Source organism: Sebastes umbrosus, chromosome 20 (genome assembly GCF_015220745.1).
Source record: "Sebastes umbrosus isolate fSebUmb1 chromosome 20, fSebUmb1.pri, whole genome shotgun sequence".
Classification (NCBI taxonomy): domain Eukaryota; kingdom Metazoa; phylum Chordata; class Actinopteri; order Perciformes; family Sebastidae; genus Sebastes; species Sebastes umbrosus.
This window is the reverse complement of record NC_051288.1, coordinates 11,950,454-11,976,988: the sequence shown is the minus strand read 5'-3', so window position 1 is coordinate 11,976,988 and position 26,535 is coordinate 11,950,454. Positions and strand designations below refer to the sequence as shown.

The window sequence follows — 26,535 nt, the reverse complement described above, 5'->3', positions numbered from 1 at the left end:
TTGTATAATTTTATTATACTTTCTTGTTTTTTATAAATCACTTATTTTATTGTATTTAATTTGTATAATTGTATTATATTTTATTATTATTTTATTAATCACTTATTTTTTGTATTTAATTTGTATAATTGTATTATATTTAATTGTAGTTTTATTAATCACTTATCTTATTGTATCTACTTTGTATAATTTTATTATATTTTATTGTTATTTCATTAATCTAGTTATTACTTCACACTGTTTTACAACTATTACTGTTTTTAATGATATTTTATTACCTTTTTATCATTTTATTGTCTCGCTTTCATTGGTCTCAGATTATCAAATTGTTAAATTGTTTTTGTTCTTCCACACTTCTCCTATTTTCGGCTGTTCAGTCATCAGTCATGTATTTGTGCAGCACCTTTCACACAGGTTAGTGCAGTTGAAAGTGCTTCATGTGAAGCACTTTCAACTGCACTAACCTGTGTGAAAGGTGCTACACAAATACAGTTTGATTATTGATTTGAGGATGCATAAATAGCCTGTATTTGTTTTATCATTTTGTACATCCTTTTTTACTTTTATGTATCCAAACAGATTCCTAAAAAATCCTAAACAATAAGGTTGTACCTCTATTATTACTATTAGTGCCAATCCAGTAAAACCAGCTTATTTCCGTATTGTCAATGGGCAAAACAAACTAGTAGGCAGTTAGTTGTTAAGAGCTTCCTGGCAAGGCAAATCACGGAAATATCACCCAAGTGGGAATTACGCATTATCCGGCTTTTAGCCTCTGATGAAAACAGAGGAGGAGGGCTGGAAAAACATGACTGGGAAAAGGCTAGAACACAAAAGGCTGGTGCCATAGAGAGGAGTGTGTGTGTATGTGTAGACATTTGACTGTATTTTCATGTTTGTCGGACACATCACACTGCTAAAGTCAACCTCTATCTGCAGCCCAGAGGCAAAGCTTGTTAGATATTCTCAGGGTGTCTGCAACAAAACATTCACCTTCTGTCTGTCCCAGAAAGCTTGGCAACATGCGCCACTCTTAAGACTTAAACAGTGTGAGAGTAAAACATTTACTCAAGACTACTCAGGGATCACACAACAAGGGCAAATGAAAGGAGGCACAGTTTTTAGAGACAGGATTTAGCCCAATATCCACATCATTCAATATTTTGCAACAGACTCAAGGAATGAACTTGGTGTACACTTCCTTTATCTTCGCCCTTCGCAAGAAAAGGAGGCAGATAAGGGCGGGAAGGACGTCTCCAGATACCTCTTATCAACGTTTGACCTCAGTGTCTTTTGTTGAAAGAGAAACATTTGCTCTGAAGAATGTAAATAGGAACATTTAGACCTGGACAATACAGCTGAGAATGCATCACTGTCACACCTCTTATCGGGACGGGGTTGATAAAAAAGAAAGTCTGGCGAAAATGATATTCGCATTAAATAATCTTCAGGCTGTCTACATTTCAAAATGACGTCATACAGGATTAGAGTAAAAAAGTTTAAACTTTGTTTAGTTGTGTAGGGAAGACAAGCTCATACCTGGGAGAGAGCAGTGAGGAGCCATTGATCTGCTCAGGCGGCTGTGCGAGAGGGGACTCGCCCCCCACCTCGGTCCCCTCCACGCTGCTCTCCAGTAACAACTCGGAGGTGTTGCTTTCCCCAAAGTCCTCAAAGTGCTCCTCCTCTCCGCCGATGACCGTCACCAGCGAGTGGTTATGGTGCTCGGAGTTCAGGGAAAACCTGAGGGGCACATGAGAACGGATTACTGTGGTTAGTGTGTGTGTGTGTGTGTGTGTGTGCTCACTTGTGTATACAACAACAGCAACAACGTAGTTAACTTCAGGCCAGAGACAAAAATAGAGGGAAATGTGTCAAGTTTAGATGGGATAAAAATGAACGTCCGACTGGGTATAAACATCCACGTAACCATCCATTTACAAAACCTCAATCTCAGCTAAACCAAACAAGGCCCGACTTTTGACTTCATTCAAAGAAAATAGACATGCTATTGGGGCGGGGGAAAAAATAGATACAGCATAGTATAGCGATATTTTGTGTGGCAATATTGTATCGATACACAGACGTCAAGTATCGATCTGTTATTATATAAACTATTAACCTTTTAACAATCCGACAGTCCACTGGCGAGCCCGGACGCTATTCTTTCTTTCAGAGGTTGTAGAGGGCTCAGAAGATACTGGTATATGAAACTAGAAAACCTAAGGAATCGATTGATACCAACCATGTCATGTTAGCTTGTTGGTAAGAACTCTAAATAATGCTCCAAAGTTACACTAAATTTTAGCGAGGAAAAGTTGGCATGACCATTTTCAAAGGGGGTCCCTTAACCTCTGACCTCAAGATATGTGAATGAACTCTGAGATGAACAGAGTGAAAACCGTATTTTATTAGATAAAACAGATGTTGACAAACTGCTTAATTTGCAGTTGAAAAAGGTAATAAATCGATATATATATCGCAGTATATCTTATCGCAATACTCAGCATATTGCAAAATGTTTATAAAATCATATCGTGATTTATCTGGATTAAAAGTTGCTGGTGTGTTGGACCCAGAAGCCTGGAAATGACTAGAGCCAAGGCTACTGTAAATCCTAAACAAGAACAATTAATCTTCCCCCAGAAAGAGCGGCAATCTGGACAAGTTTGACGATCACTTGTCTTCAAAGGTAATCTGTTAATTCACATTAATCCCAAAGTCTGCTTTGGCTGAAACAGAGTGCCTTGTGTCTGGCTGGTAATGCAACACCACAATGGGAACACTTGAGAACACGTGAGACGAACCTTCGGGTCAAGCTTAAAAGATGTTCCCTAACTGCGCTGACAGAAAGGGCTGTGACTGTGGCTTTCATAATTGGCTGATTATCTTACACAACTCAACAAAACTCTACTGCGGTGGATCTGGAAGTCTTCGCTGTGAATTGTGAAGTTTTCGGTAAATAAAGTCTTTGGTATTCCTTAAACAGGAAAGCTGGAAAGCTGGCCTTTCCTGTTGTCCGACAGATGCCTTGAGCACACACAGGACGAGGATGTCCAGATCAGCAGAAAAGCTTTGCCTTCTCAGCGCACAATGACAAAGCCCATGTGGCTTGTTTACAAGACAAATGACATTCATCTGCCTGATTCAAAGCGATAACAACACCTTCATTTACGGAGTGAAAACCTAAAATCATATAGTGTTACACGTCATCCTCAGTCTCTGTTAACCAGACAACAATGCAGTTTCAGCAGCAGCAATGTCCTGTGCAAACATTGGGTTGGTTAAATAGTAACACAACTGATTTCGGAGTCACTTACCCTTTACTCAGACTCTTACTACTTGGCCCCATATTGAGGTCCCTCACGCAGATGGACGGCGACGAGAGGGAACGCATCTTTGAACGCCCTCCGCTGCCCTGGCGTGTGAGCCGTGGAGCAGCCGGAGTCAAAACACCGGACAACCAGAGTGGAATTCTGAAGTTTCACAGGTTACGCCGATTTAAAACAAAAAAACACCGCTCTCCAGTTAGGAGAAAACAAAAAAAAAGGGTCTGCTTTTTGAAAAGTCTGTGGTTCTAATGAGCTGCCAATAGGTGCCACATGACTGATGTTGCATCGTCTGTGCCACCCAAAAGACTACCAGAGAGGGTGGCCTAGGAGTGGGTTAATCAGATTTGAGGCTAAGCAAACGGCCAACAGACAGTCCTGCTGACCGTCCAAGGGCCAAATGTGTGTGTGGGGACACGGGTAGGACAGAGGAGGGGTGGGGGAGGCTAATCCTGTTAGATTCTTAATCCCCAGTCCAGTGCATAGCATATACTCCTACCCTGAATATGGTTACAGTTAGCTGGGCAAACAGATGGCAAAATCTCTGTTTACATACTGACCTTTTGGTTGCATTTACTCACAATCAATGTTAAATCACTGTAAGTACAACACTGTTTGGGATTTGGAAAACCCCTTAAAGGTTTGTGCATGACAAACATGCCCATATTTTTCATAGGAACATATCTCCATTAACAGAGGGGTGACTTAGCGCAAAATGAGAGAATATAAAGGTCATAGTGTTAGGTTCCCGATGGTATGAATAAGTGGAGAGGCAGAGAATGAGATCCGCCAACGCCACAAAAAGAAAGAGGGGAAAAACAGCAAAAAAAAAAGCGCTAACTCAACACTTCCTGGAATTCAAGGCTCAATCATGGAATGGGAAGTCCAAACACATCCATGTCAGGCAGACCACCACCAAGCCGCCTTCAAGCCGGACAGATGGGTCACAGCGTCAGCAGATAAGGCCTCAGTCAGTTCTCAGTGCACTTCCTCCCTCGTGTTTACCCCCAATACTATATCAACAAGAACATTCGTGCGCAGACATATAGACCTCATCTGATAAACAACTAGCTGTCTTTAACTCTAAGAGAGAATGGAGGGAATTCAAATCAGGATAAAGTTGCAAAACCAATCAAAAACAGAGAAATTGGGTTCATGATCAGGGTTTGATCTGCACCCTAAAATATACCAAATCTACTACTCATCATACTTTCCTGATGCAAATAATGGATCAAAGCAGCACAGAGACAGTTTGTTACTGTTTTTCTGGTCCAAAATGACTCACTACTACTGTTCTTATCAAATGTAGTGGTGCTAATTTGTCGGTAGAATTAAATAGAGCTTACTTTTACCAAAGAGTCAATACTAATAATCCTAATAATGCCAACCCTTTCTGATTTAAATATATACATTTTCAAAAGACTTGTGACACACACACAAACTTATCACACCAGTCAGATTTTGGAATTCAATAGTAGTCAGTAAAGAGGATAACCTTTGTTATTTTGACTGCTTTGCGGGCAGTGAGGGGGGGCCTGGGATAACTGGGGACTTTCCAGTGCACAAAGCTAATCATATTAACCTCCACTAAACATTATAAGAAAAGAATAAAATAATCCGACTCCAGTCCAAAGCAACCGTGAGCCAAAAAGACAAATGAATAACGTTGTGACAAAACTATGACAAGAGCTAGGGCTGCGCAATTAATCAAAATTTTATTGAAATCGCAATATGGCCTACTGCAATTTTCAAATCGCAGCATTTGTTAAAATCACAATATTTGTTAAAGGTAAAATGTGTGTCAAAATACCATTTTAAATTACATAATTTGGTGCTGCACTGCAGAGATGTCCTGGCCTACACATCATATTCTACAGACTTAAGAAAACATCTTTCTTTGGTACAGATCCCCGAAAAAAAATCACACTATAATCATTTCAATATGTTTTTCCAATGACAATGAGAATAATGGTGTAAAAATAATCATTTCCTCTAATATCGCAAATCATATTGCAATATCAGTCAAACTAATCGCAATTAGATATTTTTTCTAAACCGTGCAGCCCTGAAAAGAACCCAAGTGGTTCCTGACAAAACACATCCGGCTGTCAAAGGGTTATTAACATTAAATATATTTCACTCACTGTGATCATGAATAGTTTATGCCATTAACTGAGACTTCAGAGAGGATGAGCAGATCTCAAGTCTCTTTTCAGCCGACACAAATGATGATCCACTCACACTCGAGTTAAGAATGGTGGAAGGGCTTTTTTCTGTGTTCAAGGTCTCACTCTGTGCACATTTCAAGTTATCTCTAAATGAGCTTTCCTGTTCAGACGTACAGAAAAACATCAACTGTCGATGTCTCTTGACTGTGTGAAGTGTTGCCTCAAACTGCCTGTGACGACACACGGAGTACATGAGGAGCTGCATTCAATTGACGGAGGAAACATAACACAGAAGAAGAGTAAAGATGCTGTGACTGACTTTCTACCCACCAGTGTGTCCAGAGGAGTTTAAGGTCAATAAAGTGGTGGCTGTCTATTGCCTCTGTTTAAGCTGTCTGTCTGGTGACCCAAATAGAACCCAAGTGATCCAGCGCTGGGCCGGCAAGACTCGCGAACCACGTGCTCTGTGTGAAAGGTCAGCGCTGGGCAACTCCGAGGCTAACCCTTGGCTGGAGATTTGACACACATTTACGGTAAATTCCGCAGCCAGCAGCAGCGATTACGAACAGCATTATGACGTTGATCTCATGACAAGTGGATTACAGTTGATGATGTGTCACGGAAGGAAGTCATTCGCAATTCGCCTTCACAGCATCAAACACAGCAGAGGACGTTTATGTATCCAGGAAATATCAGCGTGTTGACATGCAAATTGACATTGTGTGTGTATATGGTTCCAGGTGACATTTATACCGACCTATTTCCGCCGTCTTCAGGGTCGTGCAGCGTGGCCTCGATGCCGCTGTCCGTCTCCACTTCCTCGTGCATCTCGGGGGGCACGAGGGCCCCCGTGTCCTCATCTGTGAAGGTCTCGCACTCGCTGTAAGTGCTCTCGGAGCCCAGGTACGCGCTGTCTGTCACCTCATTTTGCTGCGGTAACAGAAACGGAATGTTGAATAAACACATTACAGCATGCCTATGAAGCAGTAAACAGGACAAATCCATACTGATCTGAATAATTCACCATGGTAACAACATGAACAGAGTGTATATGCTGTATTTTCTGATTAAAAATTGAAAACTTTGCTCCACTACAGCAACACTGCACAAACAAACAAGTAGTGCTCAACAATCTTTAAACATCATGATAATGATAAACAAGACTTTGCATTGATTACATCTGGTTCTGGCTTTTAAATGGCATCAGGTGTATTTTCAAATCAGGATTATTTGCGATAACGTGAAGCAAAGAGGCAGACAGCACACCTATAGGTTCATCAAACAGTGTGAAAAAAACACAGATTTCAAAGACGGCCTATTTTGGATCTTCAGGTCCAGCCAGTTAGTTACCGACGCCAACGACCAAACAAATCATAGAGCATAAACAGACTTCAGAGACTGTCTGCTGTGATTCAGATGGCTGTTCCAAAGCAAAACCTGCTGCATCAACACCTCTAAGCAACAAGTTCAATCACAATTAGCAAGCTTCAGGCTTTCCAAGTGACAAATACCAAATGCTCAAGCACAAAACCCCCCATCTATGCCAAAAAGAAGAAAAACATCTGAAGCTATCAGGTGTCAGAGCTGCAAAGCAATAATGAAGGCAAGACAGGTGAGTCACGTTGGAGAGCAGAACGTACCATTATAAATGCAGCGTCAGGAGAAGCAACAGGGCCCAGAGGGCTATCCACCATGCCCAGAACCATTCTCTCTGGACGGTCTCACTGACAGGACAGCCGGCCTGCCATGAGAGCTAATAACTACTAATGTTTCCTCACCTCCACTCTGGGAGAGAGAGCACGTTTGAAAAAAAAAAAAAAAAAGGAAAATACTGTAACACGTCGTTCAGCTCCAGTGGGTGGTCAGATGGGAGGAGACAGAGGCAAAGTCCAAAGAGTAGCAGCTGTAATGCTCAATCCACCAGCGTTGTACCCGGCAGACCTGAGTTTAAAACACCACACGATCAGCTGAATAACTGTTTAATCTTTCCTGGCTCCTGGGAGCTCCGCTTCCTGGCTCAGTGTGACCGTTTAAATCATTAAGCCATGTTCTTCAGTGCTGCACACTGCACAGTGAAGGAGGGCTATACATCACAACAACCAAAGTCATAACTGTCTGACTATGTGCCAACAGAAAAACTAACATGCTGTTAAACTCTGACAGGCAGAGTAGGTGAATATTAACCTGTAGTACTGTCGTGACATGGTTCTATTTAAGAATCAAAAAATGTGAGATGGAAATGTGAAATTTAGCAACGGCAGAAAATATTTAGTAAAAGGAAAAACGGGGCGGATGGGGCGTTGCTTTTCTCTCATGCCAGGCCTCGGCCGAACAGCCTCACCTTGCCTGTTTTGAGAGCAAACAGGGCTAGAACAGCGCAGCCATTGAGAGAGAGGAACCCTTTTTCTGCCAGAAACTCGGAGGGAAAAACAAGGCCATGGGCACAGGTGTGGCGTCTACTTCAAACATAAACACAAACTTCCCCAAAACTCTGCTCACGGGTTCCAGTAAACAGCAAAGACACTTCACTGGACCATACACATTGTTAATGGCCTTTTTTTTAGTTAGTTTTGGTAATATTTGAATAAAACAGCTGTTGCAGATTCAGTTTTAGAGCTAGAGTGAAGATACTACTATCATATGAAGCTAGAAAACCTAAAGTTTTGGTACCAACAATGTCATACTAGCTCGTCGTGAAGGAGGCTAAATAATGCTACAAACTTGCGCTAAATTTTGCCGAAGAAAAACTGGCATGGCCATTTTCAAAGGGGTTCCCTGACCTCTGACCTCGAGATATGTGGATGAAAATGGGTTCTATGGGTACCCACGAGTCTCCTCTTTACAGACATGTCCATTTTATGATAATCACATGCAGTTTTGGGCAAAAATCATACAGTACGAATGTGTTATTTTCAACTATTCTAAAAATTGTGTATTGAATATTTCTGCATACTGGGGTCCCTAAACAGTCAAAGAGAAAAATGCAATCATTGCTGAAATCGCCAAATGATTGATACCAAATCACAGTATGAATTTGTCTATGGTGTTCCTCAAGGTCTTGGTGTCTTAATGTGATATTTTGAATGGATTATTGATCATTTTTAATCAATTCTCAGGTAGTAAAAAATGGTTAAATTTAGCACAAAATCTGTGTAAGAAATGGTATCAACCCAGAAATTGCTTCAACCACTCATGAGACATAATAGAGCATGGGAATGACCATCATATACTTCTATCACAATGTTCCAAACCCTTATACACTTTCACAATTTATATTAATAAATTAATTCATGTTTACTTCTGATTAATGACTAGAACAACTTGACACACCGTGCTGAGCTGAGCATCTCAAATTAATCTTCAGGTTCCCAGCTTTCAGATTATATACATCACTTCTATTTGACCTGCTTTCTCCTCCTACAGACCCCTGTCCCCCTTAAAAAAGACAAATCTGGTCTATGTTGGGTCTCTTTGGGTTAAAAAAAAAAAATCCCTTTCACGGTTTATTGAATGATCATATGTAACTAAACATAACTAACCTCAACAGATGCATCATTCAGGATCTATTAGAAAATGCAGGAGAGGAAGATCTATTTATCAGTTTACTATTTTGGACACATGCAATTTAATATACGGATCATTAAGCAGTTACCGTAAACTCCAATTATCTTAATTTCACCCTCAACTTGATGGTACCCTATCCATTATAATATATGAAATGTCTCCATTTTCTGTGACGAACAACTTTAAACAAGGCCTTGACTGTGTCCTGGAGCTTTGGGGGCCGTCATTAAACCCAACGAGAATGTACAGTAACATCAGGCATGGTGTTAGTGTCGCTTGTATTAGATTTACTAGTCTCAATAAAAATCCACAGGAATGCATTGCTCGTTCCACCAAAGTATTTCACACGGATGCCTGATTTTATCATGAAATTATCGACTCATGAAGCCCATGAAATGGATTGAAGTGGACCCATTTGCACTCTTGACTACATTGGGCCTGCACTTCTAAACCATACCAAGAGAGGGAGCTGATACTGTGCAGTGTAAAGCCACTAAAACAACAGCCATAGTCCAGCAGTGCTCAAAGTGCACACAATAGCAGAAACATTTTGCGGAGGCCAGCAACAATGATGGTTAAATATACAAGTTCCGTGCACAAGAGGAGACAGGAATCCCAGATATGCTAACCACAACTGTAAAAACACACATGTGAAAAAAACTCCACATTCCAGCTAATTCAATATTTGTCAGAGAATACTCAAAAGCCTAGCCAGCCAGATGCTATTTAGTGTCAGCCAAACCAGGGTGTTCAGGCTGTGGAACATTCACAGAGTTGGTAATGATAGCTCTGCAAGCCACTCTGTGAATTACAGTGGGAAGAGTGAAGAGTGCACGGGGAGTTCAGCCTGTGACCTTCGCGCTGTGCTGCCGTGTGCGCCGATGGGAACCGAAAGGCACAACTGGACCACATACACAACTACCAACTACTACTGTATACACTCACCTCATCGTACTCCTCTGGACAGCCCACAGCTCCATCGCCCGGACTATAGTTTACATTGTAGAGCTGCGGCTCCGGACCTGTAGATATGAGAGGAAGAAGGCGGGTTTTTAATGTGCACAGAACAAACACATAAAGTCAAACAGTAAAGGAGGCTCGACAAACAGAACACTGGTGTGTACAGTACCAATGCCCATGTGCAAACAAACAGCCATTATGAAAACAGAAGGAGTCACAGCTCCTGAATTATAAAAATGTATTATGATAGTACTAACAGACCAGAACAATCCATTGTTACAGTTATTCATTTTCTTTTTATTTATAAAACATTGGACTAAAAATTAAAACCCCTACAATCAAGATTTTAATGCTTGATAATTCAGATGCATTATTAAAATATGCCTTTGCATTGTGAAGTGCACAATTAAATTTCCAGGAGCCTCTAAGTATTCATTCTGAAATACACATAATGATAATGATCTTGGATATTACTTTATTCATGTCCCACTCTGTGGTTAACAGTATTAAAATGTTCATTTAAATGTCTGCCAAACTCATTAAGATGATCTATGATGTGACAAAGGCGACAGGGTAGACCAGGCTCTTCATCCTACTGATGCCTGCTAATGTAGGCCTGTGACTTTAATTTCAGACTTATCTGATACACCTGATACAGCATAATAGTAATATACTGTTTAATCTAATTTCATTATCACTGAATGTTTTATATATTAATTAGGGCTGTCAATTAATTAAAATAGTTAATCATGATTAATCGCAAATTAATTACACATTTTTTTATCTGTTCAAAATGTACCTTAAAGGGAGATTTGTCTAGTATTTAATACTCTTATGCAAATATATGTATATATTTATTATTGGAAATCAATTAACAACACAAAACAATGACAAATATTGTCCAGAAACCCTCACAGGTTCTGCATTTAGCATAAAAAATATGCTCAAATCATAATATGGCAAACTGAAGCCCAACAGGCAACAACAGCTGTCAGTGTGTCAGTGTGCTGACTTGACTATGACTTGCCAAATACTGCATAGGATTAGCATAAAGTCGTGGGGTGGGTAACCATAGAACCCATTTTCATTCACATATCTTGAGGACAGAAGTCAAGGGAACCCTTGAAAAAAGCCATTCCAGTTTTTCCTCACCAACATTCAGCGTGTTTGGAGCGTTATTTAACCCCCTTCACAACTGAGCTATCGGGGCGCCCTTCACTCTAGATTTTGAGCCCATGACAAACCTCCGAGAGATAGGCGGCCCAATTTTTAAGAGATTAATTAAAAATTGCACCACCAAGAAATTGGTGCAGTTAAAACTAATTTGTGTTAACGTGTTATTATCGAGTCAACTTTGACAGCCCAGATATTAATTTAATAATAGATTACAATGTTTTGTGTAATTCTTAATTTCTCATTTAAATTAACATGAGTTTATTGTTAACCATGAAACAGGGCAATTTTAACTGCAGATATATATAAGTCTTCCATTTCTCTTTATTATATTTAAGGAAGAAATGTGACTCCACTCCTAACAGATCGATGGTAAATAATGTGTTTGACAAACTGATACGCATTTGTTCAAGGAAGAAATCAGCACAGTTTAGCGTGTGTGTCCTCGTTGCCCTACTCTAGCATATTTACAGTCAGCAATCTAAGCGTGATGCGACAGTAAACATTGTGTAACTTATACACTCTCATTTCAAGGGCTATAGAATGTCATGTAATAAGTGTATGGGCAAAACAAAACAACAAAAAAAGGACAAGAGCAACCCATATCCAATTCAAATCTGTCAATAAAGGCCTCTGTTGAGAGCACCCGTAGACAAGCAGTGTAACCTGAGACGAACCAACAAGATGGAGCCACCATGGCTCCTGTATCTAGTAAACAGAGCTGTGAATAGCACCCTACTGGGAGAATAGAACACAAGCAGTGTTCCCGACAGCAGACCCAAGGGTTTTTTGTGCCCCCTGGTCTTGCGTAACCCGTTGCTCTTCGAGACTCGTACACATTGAAGGCCGTTTAAGTGAAAAGAGAAGCTGGCTTCTGTTTGCACCTGCAGTCTCCTGGCGTAATGTCAAAATATCAGACGACAGAGATATTTTCTGGACCAACTTTTGTTGTTCCAGACATGCCATAGCCACTACAGGGGGCAAGGCATTTCCATCGCCTGTGGGCCTGCCTTTATTAAAGGTAACCCTTGCCAGTAACAAGTGGTGCAGAAATGAAATTAAAAAAAAGAAGGTGGAGTGCGAGGACATTTATTATGAAACTAGACCACAGGCTGGGAGTTGGAAGAGCAGGTTTTGCCCTCTGATTACAGCAGAGGTGGTGGAGAAAACTGTGGTAGAGAACATGACATCTAAAGAGTACACTCCACCTTTACAAGCACAGTGGAATTCTGTCAGTAGTGTGTGAGTGACCTGGGAAGTTACAGTAGAGGTCTGTTCTTCACACACTAATGGGAAAGTGTCTTCCAGCAGAAAATATATGATTCATTCTCCACATTGCTCATCACACAGAAAAACACAGACGGGGAGGCAGAAAAGACAGGACAGTGAGTAACGGGAACATAAGACAATAGATCCCCGGCTGGATTCTGACCCATGGCGTCATGGTTACATGATGTGTGGGTTAGCCACCAAAACAAACCAAAACAACTTCAATGATATGGAGGACGGAACCTGTCAAAATCAAAAATGAATAAATAAATAAATTACTCTTTAAATAAATAAATATACTCAAATTAATGTAGGCAATAATTTATTGATAAAATGTGACAGAAATTGATATTTCTGTTTTAATTAGCTTCTTTTTTATTTACCTATGTATCAATTCCCCTATCTATCTACTCTTTTATTTAATTTCCCTTTTATTTATTTGTTTTTATGAACTTTTAAATGTATTTATTTTGCATTTATTTTAAAATGTATTTATTCATTATTAAATTGTAGGGTGAATGGGTGTCTCTATGTGTCAGCCCTGTGATAGTTTTGCGACCTGTCCAGGTCTGTACCCAGCCTTCACCCGATGTCAGCTGTGATCAGCTCCAGCCCCCCGCGACCCTGAATAGAATAAGCGGTTACAGATAATGGATAGATGGATTAATAAATTGTATGTATTTATTAGGGCTGTCAAAGTTAACCCGATAATAATGCGTTAAGGTAAATTCGTTTTAAACGCCACTAATTTCTTTAACGCATTAACCTAATCAATATTTGGGAGGCTATAGCGGTCTCGGTTTTAAAGCTAAAGTGAAGATACTGACATCATATGAAACTAGAAAACCTTAGGAATCCATTGGTAACCATGGAAACCAACCACGTCATACTAGCTTGCTGGGAAGAGTGTTAAATAACGCTCCAAACGTGCACAAAAGTTTGGCGAGAAAAAACTGGCATGGCCATTTTCAAAGGGGTCCCTTGACCTCTGACTTCAAAATATGTGAATGAAATGGGTTCTCTGGGTACCCACGAGTCTCTCCTTTACAGACATGCCCACTTTATGATAATCAAATGCAGTTTGGGGCAAGTCATAGTCAAGTCAGCACACTGACACACTTTTATGCTAAATTCAGTACCTGTGAGGGTTTCTGGACAATATTTGTCATTGTTTTGCGTTGCTAATTGATTTCCAAAGATAAATATATACATACATTTGCATAAAGCAGCATATTTACCCACTCCCATGTTGATAAGAGTACTAAATACCTGACAAATCTCCCTTTAAGATGCATTTTGATCAGATACAAAAATTAATTTGCAATTAATCGCGACTAATCATGGACAATCATGCGATTAATCGCAATTAAATATTTTAATTGATTGACAGCCGTAGTATTTGTTTATGTCTATTAAGACAATTATTTCAGATCGCCTATGTTTTTTGGTGATATATATGCACAGCTTGTCATAGGCAGGTCTCTGTAATCTGACTTTACAACACACAGCTTTGCAACTCGTGACGAGGGTGAAACAGAGAGGCCGGGGCAGAGAACGAGAGAGAGGGCAGTAAATAATTTAGGTGAATAGGACTCTCTGACACAAACCTCATCTCTCTGCCACTCCCCGCTCTGAAACCTCGCCAACAAGCCCATGTGCCTGTGCATCTCATGCTTTCCAGCGCATGACTTATTAATGGCAAGAGTAACGGGAGCTGTGCAACCCAGAAAGAGAGTGGGAAAGAGTGCTTCCAATCAATACGCTGGGCGGGTTGAGATGACGTCACCACAACCTGTGCGGTGTGTCAACACAACCAGCGTGTGCTGTAAAAACTGCCGAAGGGGCTGAAACTCTTTGTAATGATGTCACTTTGTGGAGTCTAAATCCATCATGTACACTTCACTTTACTGTTATGACCATTGAAAATAGTCCTCATTTAAAGTCAATCATCATTCAAGAGTTAGATTAGATTAGATTTACTGCTGTGCTGAGGTGACATAACTGTCAAGACAGGCTTATAAATTGTTCCCATTTTAGGAGAGAAATACATTGCTGAGTCTTTACAACTTACAGCTGTAAAAGCCTATAAAGTGGAACAAGAGGGCAGCAAAGTGGTTAAAGACAGAATAACAGCATTTTGAGTCCAGTTAGCAAGAATTTGGGTCAGTCTTCTGCCTTTCCTTTCAAAATCCCTCAAGTCAGCTGAGCGATGGATGTGAACATACTGTGTTGACAACAATATTTGGCGCTGTGGGGGATGCAGATAGATAGAGCCAGATGCTGGAGACTAAATGTAGGTGCAAAAACTCGCTGCAGAGAATTAGGTTAATGGCAGGTTAGCCAAAAATAAAATAGAAAAGAAGAACAGAAGAGAAAATGTGCTCTTACACATGGAGTACTACAGCCAGATAAAATACCAGCATCAGTAAGTAGAACATGGAGTTCACCATGTGTCGCAGCTCTTTGATTTGTGATGCAAGTATAAATATGTCCAATAAAAGCTTACTGTATTTATTACACATGTAAAAAAGTGGGACGTTTTTATGTTGGTAGTTTTCACGGATCGTTAAATGTAGAACCCCCAGAGTCTTACGCAACAGGGCCAACTGAGTCCACAAAAAGGGAACAGTAGATGAAGAGCTTAAAAGGGAAAAACAATTAAAGACATGTTACATATAAGAGAGTTAAAACTCATGACTCACCTCCATTGCTGATTGCAGTGATTCCACGGTGGAAGTCTTCAAAGCTGATCACTCCCAGTCCGCTGGGATCCAAAAACTTGGTCAGATCCTTCACCTGAAAGATAGAAGTGACATTCAAAACATTATATTCATCATAGCAACAGAAGAAAATCCCTGTCCCATAACCCTGTCATTTGATCTGCATGGATGCTTTAAGATTATGTCAGAAATTATGTAAGGGGGAGTTTTCCCCACAAGCGGGAAAATGACTTGACTGCAAAGTTTGCATACTGACTTCAATGGAAAAGCACATGCAAAACATCAAGCCGGTACTTGAGCTGAACATAAGCTACATAAAACGACTAAGAACTGCTGAATTACATGTACTCCAAAGATTATGATTACAGGAGCAAAAAGTCAGCAATAAAACCAACTTCTGACCTTCTGAAGAAAATCAGCTTTTGCAGACGTCAAGTGTTTTTCTGACTTTATTGGATTCCGGGCAATAGTGAGTTTACCAGGATTTTAAAGTGTGCAAAGGGTATAAACTTTATTATATAGAAGAAATAAAAATGTTACTGAAAGCGTTACAGTTGCAGACGAAGTGTTTTCACCACACAGACACTTTTTAAAGTAATTAAAATGCATGCATGTACAGTATAAAATGTGAGGCAAGCCTTTTTGTGCACAGAAACTTTGCTGCACTCAGCTGTTCGATGGGTTACATAAGTGCACCTACATGCTGTATATTCTTACAGTCGGTAACCTGGCAACAGGGCGATGTGCCCTTCAGTAACTACAGGACGTCAGAGCATAAAAAACAACAACAGTGCACCTTGGAGCAACATGTTTTTTTTTTATTGAAAATTGACTCCTAGTGTTTGTGAAACTAAATCTGATCTGAGCCTTCACCTGTACAAATTCCTTGGCACATTGCCCCATTTAATTCTTACTAGTTATCTAGCTCCCAAAGAGAGCTGGGAACTAGATATGAGTTACTGGTGGCGCCGAGCGAACGAAATCTATTCACACAAATAATAGACTAAGTCAAATGTCATCCGTCACAAACTTATACTAACCCCATTATTACAGTATAATTTTAAGGCGTGTATCACTGACAAAACTAGCTGGGAAGGAGCCTGAGAGTATGGCGGGTGAGGTTTCTGTGGTTTCAGCTCGCTTTATTCCTCGAGCAAACGAAGCACACAATGTGAACGTGGTCGTTTCACAGAGACTTCCATTCTGTGTGCGGGCCTCTCTCTTCTACACTACGTTTTTATATCGGTTACACATAAAAACAAGTTGATCTGCTTAGCAACGCTGAGCTCTGACTCAGGAGGCTGAGAAGGCTGAAACTTCTAATAAACTGGAGTGCGACAACCCCCCGTGGCTTATGATCTGGGTTTGGTGAATTAAGCCCAGCTGTACTTAGAGAGAGGAGGAGAGGAGTGGCTGATCTAACTGAGGGTGGTTCACACTCTGATGTTAAGTTTAGCATGTGGATTCGAGGCTCATCCAACTTCCATCTCTGCTATGCTAAACCTTTCCACACGGTTGATACTGTAGGCTGAAGAAGGGTTGGTGAACTGTGTGGCTGAGGTCAGTGGTGGGCGTTAAGAATACATCTTTTAGTTTCACAATGGCGCATCGCAGTTAACAGAATATAATGTTGTTCCATGAAGCTATTCAGAGACACCTCAGCCGGGCGAGGTGTGAACCTGACGTGCGATAGGAAACTAACTATGAATCTATGAACATTTTTACATAACTGCTATAATAAGCAGTGGATTATTATTAGTTACTGCGTCTGCAGTAAGACACTGGGCCAGTATACTATAATAACATACGACTGAACAAGCAGGATGAAGAGCCAAAACAAACCAGAGAGCACTACTATAATGTGGAAGCAGTCCATGGCCTACATCTGTACAGCAGTGCCAGGCCCCTCAGGTCTTGTGAGCAGATCCTGTTGGCTATTCCTAGGTCTAACCTAAAAACTACAGGTGAATATAATTTCAGTTTGCTTGTATTTTTGCCCCAAGACCCTGGGAAAGCCCCTCCGCAGCTGTTAAACTGGCCACCTTTTTACTTAATTAATTTAATGTTGTTGCAAACACTGTGCACTGGATTATCAGTTTATGTATCCATTCTTGTTTTGACTTTGTACAGCTGACCGCCTCTATTGTTTTCTTTCATGGGTGGTTTTGCAACATATAATTACGGAATTTACTGGCATAAAGTTTAGGCAAGCTAAAAATGTCTTCTTAAAGGTGCAGTGTGTACGATTTGGCGGCATCTAGCAGTGAGGTTGCAGATTGCAACCAACTGTCCCGTGTGCCAAGCGTGTAGGAGAACTACGGTGGCCGACGCAAAAAACTTTAAAACGTAAATGGCCCTATCTAGAGCCAGTGTTTGGTTTGTCCATTCTGGGCTACTGTAGAAACATCGCGGCCGGCTCTGTGAAGATGTAGATATAAACGGCTTAGATATAAATGGTTCATTCCAAATACCTTTACACAGTGAGGAATAAACAACACTGGCCTGAAAATATTATATGTTTTATTGTTGAAAGGTAAGAATGGAAGGTGGTTCAAACAACGAAGCCTCTATGCCGCTTTTTCACCGCGTAATATTCACGTTCTGTGTGAAAGTATTCATGACAAAAACAATAAGAACAAATTAGGGCTGTCAATCGATATAAATATTAATCACGATTAATCGCATTATTGACCATAGTTAATTGCAATTAATCGCACATTTTTTATCTGTTCAAAAATTTACCTTAAAGGGAGATTTGTCAAGTATTTAATACTCTTATCAACAGGCAACAACAGCTGTCAGTGTGCTGACTTGACTATGACTTGCTTCAAACTGCATGTGATTATCATAAAGTGGGCATGTCTGTAAAGGGGAGACTCATGGGTACCCATAGAACCCATTTTCATTCACATATCTTGAGGTCAGAGGTCAAGGGACCCCTTTGAATAAAGCCATGCCAGTTTTTTCCTCGCCAAAATGTTGCATAAGTTTGGAGCATTATTTAGCCTCCTTAATAGGACATGGTTGAGTACCAATGAATTCCTTAGTTTTTTTCTAGTTTCATATGATGCCAGTATCTTCACTCTAGCTTTAAAACTGAGACCGCTACGATTGTAAGAGCACAAGTTGCGTTAATGTGTTAACTTTGACAGCCCTCGAAAAAATATATATGGACGTGCAAATTAATCGCACAAAAACAAAAAGGTCCCGGTGTGTAACGGCCTTTAGGTTACAAAAACACAAGGATTCTTATTTTCTCATGCTTATACACTATAAGAAAACAGACTTATTAATATCATATTCCATTTCTGCCCTAAATGCTACACACTTTTCTTTTAAACAATTTTATAAATGGTACTTTCTGGACAAGTATTTATTTAAATACTTATTTCTTATTTCTTTGGGAGCCATTTCTTTGTCTCTTTGTCTTTTGTTGTTTTAAAAATGTAATTTGCGGTATTAGATAGACAATCATTTTTATGCAATAATTCTATTTTGACAATGGAAAGGCAGACAAATACTAAACTCAAAGGCCACTCTGTCAGCTCCGCTGCTTAGCGGAGCATCGAAGGCACTCTGTGGTTTTTCTGTTTCCTCTATTTGTGTCTAATCAGTGCCGGGGAACGCCTGACCGCCTCCACACAGACCGCTGTTGTGCATAACCCCATGGAGAAGAATACCCTTTGGTGAGAGTCTTTCCTGGAGGGGATTTCACAACCGTTCCTCAAACAAAACTCTGATAGCCATGATCATGAGCCTAGTGGGTTGGCAAAAGATGATGAAGAAAAATAAAGGCAGAATGATCTTGGGAAATATAACATTAACACATAAAAAGTGAACTCAAGAGAGGGGACGTTTCAGGGCATGGGACATGTCATTGTGGATTAGAGGGGCAGTACATAAAGCAGCGGGTGAGGGGAGGGTGGCTGGCTGGCCAAAGTGGGGTTGGGAGTGTCGACTGACAAGAGAGACACGACCACAATGCAGTTCAGTATGGCTTTTGTGTAGAATTGGGGTCAAAACCAGTGAGTGAAACCAGTTAGAAAGATCTTTTCAATCACTGAACTCTCAGATTTGGCACATGCCTGCAGGACATTTCACAATTGAGGACAATTTCTTTCTGGTATTCATCAAAAGGTAGAATAGTACCTGCATTTAAAACAGTAGGTCGTATAGTGTTCCTAACACAGTCATGACATCCCACTAAACTACAGTAAATCATGATGGTTTAGACACTGACTTGACATCTAAAGGTGGGTAAATCAACCTTCTAATGGTACGTCTACGTCAAAAAGGGTTCTCCTGAAAAAGATGTCTCACCCAGAAAAGTGGTAGAGGCAGCGCTTGTTGCGGGTTTGTGGTTGAAATATGTTTAAAAGTTGATATATAATACACTATCTTTTGTAGGGGTAGGGGGAAAATCGATACAGCTTAGTATCACGATATTTTGCGTGGCAATATTATCGATACAAGAATGTCAAGTAACGACCTTTTATTATAATTATTAACCTCTTAACAATCTGACTGCCGCTGTCTTTCAGAGGTTGTAGGCGGGCTCCGTCTTAAAGCTAGACGTAGTGAAGATACTGGAATCATATGAAACCAGAAAACCTAAGGAATCGATCGGTATATCATGTTAGCTTGTCAGGAAGAACGTTAAATAACCGTCTAAAGTTACGCTAAATTTTGGCGAGGAAAAACTGGCTTGGCCATTTTCAAAGGGGTCTCTTGACCTCTGACCTCAAGATATGTGAATAAAAAACTCTGAGATGAACAGAGTGAAAGCTGTATCTTATTAGATAAAGTAAATGAAGACAAACTGCATCATTTGCAGTTCAAAAACGGTAATAAATCGCAATATATCATCGCAATACTCAGCATATCGCATCATGGGGCCTCTGGTGATTCCCACCCCATAATATTTTGTATTCTGCTTTAAGATTCTACATTATATGATGCTCATATTCAAACCACACACAATGACGCATGTGTGTGTATGCACCTGGCCACTATCCCATCCTGGAATAATTCTGGAGGAAACATTTGTATTCTTAGCATACAGCTGAACACGCATGCAAATACCTCATGAATACCTTCCTGCTGTGCCTGACAGGTTGCTGGGGATATTTGCAAAGTGGTGCACAATAATACACATGCAAGGACTGCTCCTAGCCCTCCACTAAACTATGATGACAATATAATTACAAATACAAAATCTTACTGAAGAATGCCTGTTGTATATAAGCTCGGCAGGAAACATGGAAAGCAGAAAGCAGAAATAATTCCAGCTAAAAAAAAACTCCCTGTGCCATCCTGAGCCGCTTAACAACACGTTCACTTGGCGTGCATCCCTACTGGCAAAACTTTTTTATTGTTTTAAAGTGTTATTTATGGATGTACTTATGAATTAGTATGACCTATTAAACAGTGGTTTTCTCAACCACACTGCTAAAATACTTGTTTTACCACCATGGTCCACAGTACAATTTCACTAATCTGAGCCACTCAGGCATGGAAGTTATTCAAACCACTTTTATCCCAAGAAGACAGAAATACAGGGCATATCAGGGCAAAGCTTATTCAAATATGAAAAGCACAACATCTACTGCAAACTGATATGAAAAGAGTAAACCATTTGCTACCTCAGCAACAGAACAGAAACAATCAGCACTCTGACTTCAGCTGCGCGTCGGCCTTGTTAGATCAGACCTGACTTTCCCACTGGTCCTTGAGCTCGGCTAATGAATGCCAAATCCACTGAAAGGCTACATGCATTATATAACATTCCACAAATTCTGAAGATAAGTCTGTCTGCTGCATGCTTACTTATTGTAAATGAAAAAGGCAAAAAACACGCCAAAGGCTTTGTCTCCCTCTCAGATCACGAAAAAGACAGAAATCTGAGAACGGTTCCGGTAAGGGCACAAATTAGCTCTTGCGAACCAGATATCTGATAGCCTAAACACAAAGAAAGGCACACAAGTAATCAATCTGCACAATCTGGTTAGCAGTCCAAGGAAAACCTTTAAGAAATAAAGATCCAAAGGAAACTGCTGGAATCTAGATAGTTGGGAGGTGCAGCGGCGGAAAACTCCACCAGAAACCAAAACAGTATGGAATAACAGTAAAACTGACCACACCTATGAAATAAAATCAACTCCCAGTGTCATGTAAATGTCTCACCTTTAGCACTGCCTAGCAAAAAAAACAGGTGGAATTGATTCACATTAAACTAACATGACAAAAGCTCATGGGCAGTTGGTGGATGGCACCCAAACCATGGAGGCCCTCTGACTCAGGAAAATACATTTTACTCTTAATCCTTCACAATCCATGCCTGGGGAGCCACAGATACCTAGGGCTACACATGGGACAGATCCGGGGGGCGACAGAGGTGCTTTGAACTGGGAGAGAAGGATTAAAAAGCATTAGTGAGCCAGCGTCACACTCTGTGTGTGCGTGGAGTATCAACAAGTACCCGTCCTCACCCAAAGGCCTCGTTCAACGGTCATCAAAAAGAGTTTAAATTGGTTAATATGTTCTAAATCAAAAGGTATAAATGTGCGAGGAATTAACCTAAAAATCAATGTATAGACTGATACAAAAAGAATCCCTCTCAATCATCACTTCTGAAAACAGCCTTTGGGCCCCACGTGGGGATGTAACCCCCAGTCAATAACAGCGCGCTGGGTGTGCAGCCCGTTCAGGTGGTCAAATGCCACCACTTTGTCACGCCCATCGGCTTCTGATACCGACTTACAAGTCCAACCTTTACTCTGTTAGATACAAAACAGCCGTATTTCACCAGATGAGATTGGTTGTGTTACGTGCATGTGTTCCAGTGATCCCCCTGCTCCTCTCTGTGCAGTGAGTGCAGCTATGATCGGTGAGTATCTGTAGTTTGACGAGAGCAGCGCTGAGCCACAGCCAGCGGACAGGAAGTCTGCATTCATTCAAAATTCGGCAACTCTGCAATCTTCCCGCAGGGTTGTGCAGAGTTAGTTGTGTGTTTTAGAACGGAACCGCCAGGAAACAATCAGAAAATAATATTTAATTTCTCCGATTTGCTGCTTTGTTCTCACTAACGCCGCTCTCTCTCTTCAGTCACTCCATTGCTCACTTGACTATCGCTGTTCTCTCTCTCTCTCTCTCTCTCTCTCTCCCTTTCGTTAAGCTGTGGAGGTGTGGCCAACTTTGAATGCAGTGTGTTTACAAACAGGAACCGACAATGCGTACGTACTATACCTTTAAAAATGTTTGCCTGTATCCGCTCCATTTATAAAATCAAAATTTAAAAACAAGAAGGGACACATTTTAAAATGGATTATAAACTACTGCAAGTGACATTATTCTTATTGCTTCACTGAATACAAAAAGAGACCAATACATGAGTTGAACAAGATATCTCATACAAGCTCATGAGGGCTTATGTTAATTTCTTCTACCGGTTAGGTTACATCATCCTTTGCATCCGCCCTTTTACTGGTTATTTGCAAATGGTGTGATCACATCTTGCTTGAGCTCAGTCTGATTCTTGTAAAACATTTAAACAGACAAGCTCGTCTGACAGGAAAAGAAACTGATGTCATTCTTTTTACTCTGGAGCGTTTGAGATCTGTGTGTAAGTGTTTATACTCTGAAATTCACTTTTGGTTGAAGACCAACACCTGGGCTCAAAGGATCTGGGTAATACAGTGTAGTCAAGGACTTTACACAGGGTCAAAAAAGGACAAATTCAAATGGAGTGATGAGAAGCAAACAGACTCTCTTCCCTTTTACTGCTCATAGCTGTTCACTAAGTAAGACTTATTTAATCAACTTAATGTCATTATGTGACACCTTGGAATTTAGTAGGTTTCCTTTTTAGGTGTTGTTTCTTGTCTCTTGATTTGCAAGTAACTGTGAAACTATTCCCCAAAAGGCTGGGCCATGAGCAAACAAATGGGTGAGGGTCATGGGTGGGGTGAGGAGGAGCATAAACCATTTCTCAAGAGATTATCCCCAAACCGCAGGATATGCAAATGAGTGTTTGTCATTTGACATATGGAGGAGTGCCGGGGCCGGAGAGAATTCATTACAGCCAATATGCTTGGCAGACTTATCCGGATGATAATCCAAATCCGGGCTCTTGAACACTCACCAAAAATTACATGTCAAACTAATCCAGGCATGGTTTTAATAATATGCTGCCACATGTAGTACACTGAATGTTAGGAGCTAATTTGTAGGAAACACAACAAGCACCAAAGCAGAGGTTGTGTTACCTCTGGGGCAACATAAACCTGTTGTAGTTAATTAAAAACTCATAATCAGGGCCCCTGTTTTAGAAACAACATACTGTAGATTTAGATTTAGATGCTAAACAACTTGAAATACTGATAGCAAAGCGACATCAGCCAGATGGATTTCAGTTGATTGAATTAAGCAGGCTTTTTGCAAGAAGCACTCTGAGGTTCAGCACAAAATCAATGATAAATCATTTATGTATATGGAGCTTTATATGGTTTTACACAGAACTTCACTCAGCATGCATTATCCAGTGGCTGCGAGCTGGAAACGAGAAGGGACGTCAACAGGAAAATAATCATCACCTGATCGGCCCCATAGGCGGCAGCAAACTCCATAAACTCCTCGATACGAACAAAGCCATCTCCGTCTTGGTCCAAAGCGTCGAATACGTCTTTTAGTGGGGGAGACATCTTCCTCCCTCGTATTCACAGCCGAGACCATTGGCAGTGAGTCATCTACCACCATCTTAGAGAGAGAAATTGTCTCCACAGTTTGCTCACTAGTCCATCCGCCTCGGGAGAAGAAGTGTGCAAGTCCTGGACAGAAAAAATCAAAAGACAGCCACCTCATGACAATCGGATCCTTCGAGCTGGTTACTCTCCTCTTCCCTCTGTTCGGTCGTTTGGATCGGGAACACTTCCGTTCTGTACATCATCCCGAGGTTTCAAGTCCCACGTTTCCTCGCCGCGGACCTCGTCGGTAGTCAAGCACAGATCCAAAGCCATTGCCTCATTCCCTTGATTTTTGGCTTCAGAACAAATATTGTCTTCCATCAAATCCTCATTTGACTCATTTCCCACAGAGCAGCTCTCACTGGTGAAATCACCTCGGATGGAGGCATCTTTCAGCCAGAGGCACTGTCAGTGATGAAGGTTCAAGCTGACAAACCCAGAGCAAATGAGTCATTCTCACCCCGGTTGCTCTGAAGTCACATCTCTATTTACAGCAGCTCCTTCATGTTCCACCTCCGAACTCCTGTGTTGATAAATCTAATGGCACACCTGTGCAGATAAGAGAGGGAGGACTGGCAGGGCACAGGGCTCAGACTTGCTGTCACAATCTGGGACCTCTAAATCCAACAAAGGCACAGATCCTTCGAAACACTCCAGTGGCGTGCTGCTGACGTGTTTATTGCGTGAGGCAGTTCTCAGGTAAACTTGCAGGGTAGTGCTCCAGGGTACAGTCACTTGATCAGGGAATAAACCTTTGTCTCGGGTTTTCAGGTGACAATGTCCTCCCTGCTCTGCGAGGGAGGGAGACCCACCTGCTGGTCTTGTGGACAGGTCTACCAGCTCCTCGCTGACCACCCTGTGGGTTCCACTCACCCGAGGACTCTGGGGGGAGACAAGAGTGTTCACTTGAGGGGAGATCTACCAACAAAAGTGGATCCCCTGTGTTGGAAACCTTCGACGGAGAGACCGGTACACTGAGGCTTATTAGCTCAGCCTGACTACTGAGGTCATTTGAGGTCTCAAGAGGGCCTTCTTGCGTGAGTTCCTCATGGGCAGAGCTTTTCCCAACCACATCAGTGAGTTTGGGAGAAAACAGCCATGACAAAGTGAAGTCACTCAGTTCACTAGTTTGCTCAGTGGTTTTCTGTAAAGGACAATTCCTCTATATGAGTACCATGGAGAGAAGCTTTGGAAATACTGGACTGATCTACACGAGAATCAACGATACGTATGAGGTCGTCCAACTCTACCGGCTGGTCCTGGAAAGGATTTTCTTCCTCACTCTGTTCCGATGTTTGATCCTGGTTTCTGAAACCTGTCTGGCCACCCTTGTTTTGACAGAGCACACCTCCATTGTCTGAATCCAGCGTGTGAAATCCGAGAGGAAATGGCTGTTCTGGCTCCCACTGTGTGGTGTGCCCCAAAGGGCCAGACAGGACTGTCGGTTCCATTTATATTGGCTTGATCCACTTTACATAAAACCCTCAGAAAAGCTGGCTGTATTATCTCACTGCTGCCGTAGAGATCCAGTTCTTCAGCTTTAATGCCATGTTTTTAAATGGCATTACACATCTTACAATGACACCTTCAAATGTGGGATTCCTAGAAGCATTGTCAAGGAAAAATAATAAGTAAACTAGTAGGGGTAGTTTTAATGTCAGTCAGGCAACAGATTAACAAATAGTATTTGTTGTTTTAACTTCAGTCAGTTGACATCCACATCTTGACAACAGTGTCTAAATGCATACTAATATCTTGATGTTAAAGCTGTGTTTTGACCTCCTATGTGCCTCTCATGTGCCATGACAGCTCCTCTCCTGGTTGTTGTTGCCACAAACAGCTTCAGCACATCCAAAGTCAACAACATGCTTCACTCTGAAGCCTGAAAAGCTGGCAAATAAAGTCATGAACTGACAACAAAAAACGTCTGGCAAGCAAGTCACACCAGTTTGGTCAACATTAGCTTTTCTTAGCTGATTATCCAAATCGGATCCATCACAAGCTCATTTACCAGCAACGTGGCCAGTCAAAACCTCACCTTCACCTCCAGATATGAGGTTAAATATATCATTATAAGCTGGTTTACTAAATATAACACCCACAGTCAAACCTCACAGTGATTAAAGCTAGCAACTGATGTTAACTCCTCCTTCCAGCATCCCACTGAGAAGCTGCTAACTGACTAGCTAGCGAAATTAGCCTATTAGCTAGCTACCAGTCCAGCTTCTACCTCCTCTCTGTTACCAGATGATGGTGTTGATACTCCTCCGTTTAAGAGAGGAGACTACGGAGATAATAGTCCACCATTATGTCTTCATTTCGATGGCCGTTTTTTCCAAGCAGACAATCCACCTGTGTCAGTCCACAAGGACAGGCCAGAAGACGACGAGTGACGAGACGAAACCGCTGAGATTCTTCTTCTTGTTATCCTTCTGTTATGTCCTCAAAAAAAACACCATCAAGTCACAGTCGCACGAAGCCAACGGTGACAACTAAAGAGGTGTAAGATAAGAGCAAAAAGCTCCATCGTTTGAGCAGGCAGTCAGTCCACCGATGTTGATCACAGACACTGAAAGCTCTCGCATCAGCATCAGCAGTGTCCCATCCTCCCTCC

The 26,535-nt window shown here is 41.2% G+C and overlaps 1 protein-coding gene across 3 annotated transcripts in view; it reads right to left on the bottom strand.

The window, feature by feature from the left end:
- rab11fip3 (RAB11 family interacting protein 3 (class II)) overlaps positions 1-26,535 on the bottom strand; it is a 35,606-nt gene extending 9,071 nt beyond the window's left edge. The window contains exons 1-5 of one of the 3 annotated variants that reach the window (XM_037754431.1): positions 23,772-26,535; positions 15,163-15,256; positions 10,004-10,080; positions 6,252-6,424; positions 1,540-1,740 (exon numbers count right to left, since the gene is read on the bottom strand). In XM_037754431.1, the coding sequence (XP_037610359.1) occupies positions 1,540-1,740; positions 6,252-6,424; positions 10,004-10,080; positions 15,163-15,256; positions 23,772-23,879 (653 nt within the window). In that variant the 5' untranslated portion in view covers positions 23,880-26,535. Of the gene's footprint in view, positions 1-1,539; positions 1,741-6,251; positions 6,425-7,134; positions 7,461-10,003; positions 10,081-15,162; positions 15,257-23,771 lie in introns of those variants that run through there. The other 2 variants (XM_037754432.1, XM_037754433.1) reach the window with 2 other exon arrangements.